An 8,427-nucleotide genomic window follows, 5' to 3' on the forward strand; every position below is an offset into this window, starting at 1 on the left:
ATCCATCCATCCATCCATCCATCCATCCATCTATCTTCCACTTATCTGAGATCAGGCCAGGAGGCACCCTGATCAGATTCCCAGACCACCTGAAATGAGTCCTTTCAATGTGGAGAAGCAGCAGCTCTGCTAGCTCCCTGTGAATGATGGAACTTCTCAGCCCATCTGTAAGGCTGAGTCTAGCCATCCTACAAAGGAAGCTCATTTTGACCGCTGGTATCCAGGATCTTGTTCTTTTGGTGTTGATGCATACCTCATGATCATAGGCGAGGGTCGGAACATGAGTGGACTGGAAAATGGAGAGCTTTACTTTTTGACTCACCACAGCAAACCAGAAAAGTGTCTGCATTGCTGCGGATGAATCTGTCTCAATAACAAATTTTGCTGAATGATAAATGATAAAGTGTTCTCATGAGAGAGCTCATCACGAGCTCTCTCTCTGATTTGGAGCTTTTTGCACTGATGTATATTTGATTTATTCAAACTGTCTTTAGTTTTTGGATAAAAATGTTATCCAATCAGTTGATGACTTTACATTTGCTCCCTTTTTAATTCGACGAACTGTTTCACTCGAAACAGCCGATAGAGTACTGTCACTTGAGAACCTCATGGACCCTTTGCTGGACTAAATATTGAATATTAACTTAAAAAAATCCAATTCTATTCTGCTGCTTCTCATCTGCTTGGATAGATAAACATGCTGTTCTGTGTACACTTATAATTTTATTTCAAAGATAATGTTTCATTACTGTATTTACACCTTGTTACAGTGCCAATGCCAAAAAAAATCAATAGATGTCGGTTTAAATATCACATGCGGTGATCTGTGGAAGGTGCTTCAGAGCTCACAATGTGCTAGTTTGAGTATTTATTTAGATGAGGATGGATGCTGTTATGATTTTATTCTCACTTTAAAAAAACAGATCAATAAAAGTCAGCATTGACGTTTTTTTTGGTGTACGCTGTGCTCTCTTCCAGGTCCTGGTGGTGTAGCACTAGATACCTCTAAACTGGATCTGCTTCCTGCCTGTGATTTATCAGCCACCTTTGCCCTCTTTCCATCTGTCCATCATCGCTTCATCCCTGTCTGCGAGTCCACCAGCATGTCTGTCCGTTTGTCCACAGACCAGCCGTGACCCTGGAGGGAGGGGGACAGAGACGAGGAAAGAGTGGAGTCGCCGGGGAGACGGAGGAGAAGAAAGCTGGATTCATTCAGACGTCACGTCTCTGAAGTGCTCCTGCTCGCTGTCCTTCATCCTCCTCACCCTCCTCCCCCGCCTCCCTCTGTTATGGAGATTTAAAGGAGCAGTGGGAGGTTAGGTCAAGGTAGATAGGAGGGAAAAAAAAAACACAACCACCACCCCTTATGAAGAAGTAAAAACAAAAAGAGAGGAAGATTAATTCAGTCACTCGGTTTAAACAACAATAATAATAATAATTTAAAAAAATTAAGCGCACATGAACAACCCTTCACCTGCCAGACGAAGGAGGAGCTGAGTAGACTACGGAGAGAACGGACAAAAAATCACATCCAAATTATCTTTCTGACATGTCAACAACAGCAACAATGGGGGAAATGGCAAACAGCGCTGTGGAGTTTTATCCCAAAGGGACTCGAGGCAGGGGCGGAGGAGGAGGAAGGGCAGATGGCAGCCTCACAGGGGGAGACTTTGGGGTCACGGTGAAGGAGCTGAGGGAGCTGATGGAGCTGAGAGGAACTGATGCCCTACAGAAGATCCAGGATGGCTACGGAGACACAGAGGGCCTCTGCCAAAGACTACAGTCCAGCACCACTGATGGTGAGCACACACAAGGCCTGAATGGGCTGACAGACAAACATGAAAGGATGCTGAACTAGATTGACGACTTGTTAAGAGCACAGACTGGTACACACTCTTAAGTGTGTCTGGAAATGTCTTTAAACTCCATGTAAAATGTTTAACGTTGCATTCACAAACGGGTGAGTGAATTGTTTCAACGGGCACGTCTGTGCTGAATGAAAGCGCAGCAGCATGAGCTGAAACGATAGTACAACTGTGAAAGCTGCATCCAAGTCATTTGATCTCTGGTATCAACATTTGGCTCAAAGTGAACGGCACAGACTGTAAACACAACACGCTAAAAACACAGACTGGAAATGAGCATTAATGTCGTTTCAGGCCCGGGTTATTCCTGCTCAAGCAAACTGAATTAACTTCAGTGCATCCTACAGAATGAAAGCACTTAGGACAAAACTGTAGAAACACACTTCACTTGGGCTGGGTAATCCTGGTTATAGGAGGCAGTTTTTGGGTGAGCAGCATGCATACGGGTGGATGGACTGATTGATGAGTGGATGACAGGATTATGGTGGATGAATGAAGGAAAAGCTGAGAGCAAAAAAAAAACAAAAAACCAATGGGTGAATGAAGTAAAAGTGTGTTACTGTGGGATTAACCAGGAATCTCAGACAGCTCCAACCTGCAGATGTGCATCAGTAAGAACGGCCATGGCAAAAAAAAAAAAAAAAATGGATTTCAGCAAAAGATCTGAATTTAGCTACAATACCAGTCCTGTTGAGTTCGCTTCTGTTGAACTATAGTTTATTTGCCTATAAATTCTGGTTTCTTTGAGGAGGTGTGAATGCTTAATTGAACTTTGACTAGACCAAAAAATTGAACTCTGGTCTGTCTGAAAACCCAAGTCTCAGTTCGGTTGAAGTGAAGTCTGGTGTAGTTCGAATGCATATGTGAACACTAAGCAGACTATAGTGCAGGGCATTCTGGGTAAATACAATCAAAACAAATGTGCATGTTTGGCGCTAAGAGGAGAAATGGCTCATAGTCTTTTGCCAAAGACAAAAGAGAAAATCTTACATTTGCTAAAATCTGATGCTACTCCATTTTTGTTTCCATTTTGTGACAAAGAAAGTTGCACTTAGTGTCTTCTTCAAACGTTTTGTGTAATTTCCTTCAGTGATGGTGCAGCGCCTCCACAGGCCAGAGGGGAACCGGCTTGTTTGACTCAGTGCAGTGTGAAACAGAATCACCACAACTGAAAATGTAACAAATGTTGCAATTTTGGTTCTCAGTCAAACCAAGTCTATCAGACTATCAGGTGTGAAAACACCCTTAGTTTTCCTCAGGTGGTCTTCTATTTTAACAGTGAATCTTTGAATATCGAAAGGAAAATAGATAGTTTTATTGCCTATTGAGTGGTGGGCAGAGAGGTCCTTCATTGTTTTGCTGTTGAACTTGCTTGGTCGTCCACAGTTGTGATGCAGACATTTACTTTGTAAGACAAACGAGAGGGAAAATCAGAATTCAGAGTGAAATCTATAGAGCATGTTGATTTTCACTGGTCGAGAGAACCCGATATTGACCCTCAGCCGAAGGCTGTTTTATTGTTGCAGCTCTTCTTTCCACAACTGTAGTTGAAATGTGCAGAGATTTACTGAGGCCAGCTGACTTAGGTGCTTTACAGTTGTATTGGCCCGCCACATTTCATTAAGCATCCACTAACATTAACATCATGGATTTAGTTGTAAAGCCGAACGCTGAGACACTTTTGTGGATGTATTTTCATTGTAAGTCAATAGAGGGAAAAAAGCTAATTGCACAGTGGAAGGCTATATTTAACCTACTGCATGGTTTCATTTATACCAAGGACTTACACCTTCTTCTGTTTTTTGATGATCCCATTCATATAGCCTTTCACTTTAAATTATTCAACAGTATAACAACAAAAATCAGAATGATGAAAGCATATTAATATTTTTCTTATGTACCAACTCAGTAGCAATGTAAAGTTATGGTAAAAGAAAAGTCACACTCATAGCACTGGAGTTTTAATGTCTACATAATATGATCTTTAACCACACAGCGTGTTCCACCTCATCACTATTTACTAAACAAAAATGAAGCCAAACTGGAAAGCTGTTTATGAAAAACTATGTGGGTCCTGTGAATCCACAGCTTGTCGAACCTTTAAAAGCCTTGTCTGAACGCTTTTCTTAGGCAATGCACAAAATGATTGTGAATCAATTTTAGCCCCTTTTCTGGACATATATCTTAAAGTTATTTCTGAGAATGTTTTCTACACAGCTCACTGCGCAGCTCACTTAAAGTCCCAGGGCAACATTTCTGTCATGCTGTTGAATATTTGCTGCTGTGTTTGTTGATTACCCAAAGTTGAACTTCAGCTGTAGGCCACTGTGTGTTAAGAATCTTGTCAGTCTGTCTTTACCATATAGTGTAGAAATTAAGTATTTGGTATACTGGAAGTTTCTCCACTTCCAAAGAATGGAGAGATTTGTCATTTTCATCATAAGTGCGCCTCAACTAGGTCAGACATTTCCTCTAGTTTTTGACCAGGTTTGCAGGCACTGCAGCAGGGATTTTGGTCCACTCCTCCACATTTATCTTTAAGGTTTCAGCTCCCTCCAGAGTTCTCTATTGGATTCAGGTCTGGAAACCAGCTAGGTCATTCTAGCAGACAAGGTTGTGTTTTTCCGAAAGGACACAAATGACAAAGGCGGGTAGAGTGGGAATTGAACTAGTGACCCACTGAACTCCTACCACCATCGTCATCGTCGTCCCTACTGTCTATATGACCTCTCACTTATTGACAACTGAGGATAGATAAACTTTCAGCAGGAACCAGGTTATCCTAGGAATAGAAACTGAATGGATGTTAGAAAATGTTTCCAAGTTGAAACCATTTAACTTGAAAATGGTTGAAAATTGAACTTTAACATGTACACTTGATACTAGATTTTAAAGACCTTGGTGCATTGAACCCGCCACCTACACATGCAGGTTACTTCTACAAACACTTATTTAAGACTGGATCACTCTCAAAGAGTTGAGTGAATTGCAGTGTTGCACCATGACATGATGCTAGCAAGTCCAGTTGAAAAATTTCCTTGCAACTAAATAATTCACATCCAGCTATTATCAATACAAAGAGGAAGCGACGAGGAATGAACAACAAAAAAGTGATTGCTCATGTCAAATCTCTGCATTGGAGTTACACACATGGTGTTCAGAGGGCACCAACTTTCTGCAGAATCTTCATGTTGCCTTCAGATTTGCTCAAGAACCAAGTGTAGAGAGCTCAATGGAACGAACGGGTTTCCATTCCTGAGCAAGTCTCACACCACTAAGTGGAATGCAACATGTCAGATGGGTATGGCTGTTCCCTAGCCTGGTAAAAACCAGCCCCTTGTTCTACGCTTTCCTTTGCCCAGAGAGTCTGGATCTTTGAGTGTTGTGAAATAATTGCTTCACAATAGCGTGAACTCTGAATGAGAGGCGTGGACTCTGTTGAAGTTTGAAACAGTTGGATCTGGTTTTACCCATATGCTGATGTTTGGCTGTGACATAATGTGCTTGTGAGGGAAGCTGCGCTATGAAGCTTACTGGAAATTGCCTGCGCTGTAAACAACATTCTCTGAGAAGAGCTGAGTCAAACAAACATATCGGCAGCAATAAAATGTCTTAAACATTCCCCTTGCTCCAAGTTTAATCATGCAATATTTGGAAGCATGGGCGGCATGATGAGTGAACGGCTTCGTTCACCTCCTCTATTGCCTTTGTCATCATCATAGTTCACAACTCCTCCTGTTTGCTGATTGGCCCGATTGAAATGAATCCTGAGAAATCCAGCTCAATGGGAGAAATCCCAGGTGTTGCACTGAAGAGACCCAGACCTTCTCTTATAAAATCTGTAAATACGCCTCCGGGACTATATTCCAAAATTCCCATCAACACAAGGGTATGGTTTAGAGTTTTATCATAATATTTTGTACCATTGTGATAATAATAAAATTGATATATAAAAAAATATTTCTTATTTTCAGGTAGCTGCATGGCACAGCAAATATTTCTATTAGAGATATGATTTATATCACTTAGCTGCACACTTCAGACTTCACTTAATCATATTTATGAATTTACTGATACTTATTGATGCTCTCGTGGGGCAAAAATAGTAAAATAAATATGTTACTCTTTTTTTTATACATTAACTGACAAGGATACATTTAAATTCTTATGACAAGAAATTTTCATGAAAAATGACAAAGATACAATCACTGCCTGTCTTTGCCTGTTCATGTACTGTAAATGAGCACAGTGGTTCTAACAGGGGTGTGGTAACACGCTACGCCCACTACCTCAACTAGTTGTAACCTAGCAACACAACAGTGGCGACAAGTTGGCTCACAAAGTCAGCAACAGAAAGAAGGATAATGCCGAACTGTCAGATAGAGAGAAACAGAGATGGATGAATAAAGGAGGCTGAGCGAAAGTGTGTGTTTAACTGCAGCGTCTGTGAGGTGTGTGTGTGTGTGTGTGTGTGTGTGTGTGTCTCTGTGAGTGAATGAGGGAGGTGGAGGAAAAGTGTAAGGGGCTGCTGGTGTTGAGTTACAGTAAGTCTGTGTTGAGTGTTGCTAATTTGATACTGTGAGTTGGTCAGGAATCAGTGCAGCAGGTCCCAACAAACGCATCACAAACACACACACAGACACACAGACTCATGTGTCGGCAGAACCACCTACAGAGCACAGTTTACCCACAAATATGCATAAATGCTCCTCTCCGGTAACTTCTTTGGAGCCACTGCTCAAAAGCTGCCTGTACGAACTCGAATCAGAACCCAAAACATTTTAATCTGCTGCTGATCGGCTGCATCCTCTGCTTCCCTGAGTCCAAAAAACAAAAGAAAAAAACAAACAAACTAAGGGCTGGATTTGGCAGATCCGAAGGTGAAATATGGATACATGCATGGATACGTGACAACGCACTTGGTCCTGTACATCATCTGTAATGTGATACATAAAGTAGGATGGGTCTTAAACCAACAGAGTGAAAGCCCATTCCCTCTCTCTGACACATATGGATACACCAGCACTGCGGTACGAGAGCATTACATCCACAGCAAACAGCCAGAATGTAGGAGGGACAGCAATTTGGAAGAGGGAGTGAGAGACTGTATGTGTTTTAAGAGGAGAAAGCTAAGGGGTGAGGAGGGAGAGCTTGAACAGCTTGCCGCATTGTCAAGGACACATCAAGGAGAGATTGAGAGAGAGGGAAGAGAGCTATGGAAGAGGGATGAGAAAAAAGAGAGGAGAAGAAAGAGAGCTAATGATAGGAGGGTACGGCTCTCTGCGATTACTCAGCACTGGGTCACTTGTTTTGTGTCGCTCCTCTCTTTGCCTCGGCCTGAACCCTGTTGAGTGTCAGAATTCCACGCAGCTGCTCTGCTGCATGAGTCCCTGCAGCAAGCATGTTTCATCCAGGATGGAGGGACAGACAACCGTATCAGCCAACCGCAGCTCACAAATCCCCGCCTTCCTCAGTGCTGGTAGCCAATCGGAAAAAACCCCAGGAAGAAAAACTCCTCTCAAACCATTCAGACTGGAGCAATGACATCACCTGTTGCTGGGCAGAAACCTGTTAGACACAGGAAGCCCTGGACCTAATATCCCGGTCACCTTGGAAACTGCTGAGGCTGAAGGGGAGTTGAGGAGGCTGCAGATTGAGGTAGACTTTGCAAAAACGTACATGTTCTCAAAATATTTATTTAGATTAACTAACACATGAGCAAAATACACTTGAAATACAGAAAGAGCTCTTGGCCTGACTCTTTGATTTTTTAAAAGAAATTAATTCATCCATTTTCAAGACCCACTTAGCCATTTTTAGGGTAGCAAAGGAGCTAGTGCAGTAAGCAATAAATCAGTTAATCACATCATGACAAATTAAAGCGAGCTCAATAATTTCTATTTGCATACTTGTTTTTTTTCCTTTTCTCTCTCTCTCTCTCTCTCTCTCTCTCTCTCTCTCTCTCTCTCTCTGTCTGTCTACCAAAGGAAAAACAAAAGTCAACAGGCTGGTGCACTGGTTTCCTTTTTTGAGGAATAGTTTTGTTTATAGAGACTTCCGTATCCATTTTATCAATTGCGTTGAGTTGTTTGGTTCATTTATTTTAGATATTTAGAATGTCTTTCAGGTCCAGTGTTAAGTGTTTGTTAGAACTTAATGTTTATTGATCTTTGAGTGGATGTACTGGCATTATTATGCTGTCACCTCTGTTTCTATTACAGAAAGGACATAGAAACAGGAGCCAATGGAAATTAAAACAGACAAGATAAGCTTATAAAAGACTCTCACAATATGATAGCCGTTACACAAGAACTTCTAAGAAGAATGTATAAAATGGTCTAACTTTTTACATATAAACAGATCGGCAGCAGTTATTATCACTGCTACCATAACACCATAAAATACTGACTATAGTAGAGGGTTCCTAACACAAATTGGTATTGATGCTTACCCTGCTGTTGCCAGCTTAGCAACCTTTCAGACAAAAAAAAATCAATATCAGCCAAAAACATTTCCAGACTTTACTTTTTTCATTGTTTAAAAATTCCATCCATCCATCCAT

At 41.5% G+C, this 8,427-nt stretch overlaps 1 protein-coding gene across 5 annotated transcripts in view; it reads left to right on the forward strand.

The window, feature by feature from the left end:
• The window catches only part of atp2b3b (ATPase plasma membrane Ca2+ transporting 3b), a 63,933-nt gene that overhangs the window by 5,156 nt on the left and 50,350 nt on the right, over positions 1–8,427 (forward strand). For 3 of the 5 annotated variants that reach the window (XM_016680523.1, XM_016680524.1, XM_016680525.1), the window contains exon 1: positions 1,550–1,799. In XM_016680523.1, the coding sequence (XP_016536009.1) occupies positions 1,550–1,799 (250 nt within the window). Of the gene's footprint in view, positions 1–978; positions 1,800–8,427 lie in introns of those variants that run through there. The other 2 variants (XM_007569768.2, XM_007569769.2) reach the window with 1 other exon arrangement.

The sequence above is a fragment of the Poecilia formosa genome, unplaced genomic scaffold (genome assembly GCF_000485575.1).
Source record: "Poecilia formosa unplaced genomic scaffold, Poecilia_formosa-5.1.2 Scaffold245, whole genome shotgun sequence".
In the NCBI taxonomy this organism is placed as follows: Eukaryota; Metazoa; Chordata; class Actinopteri; order Cyprinodontiformes; family Poeciliidae; genus Poecilia; species Poecilia formosa.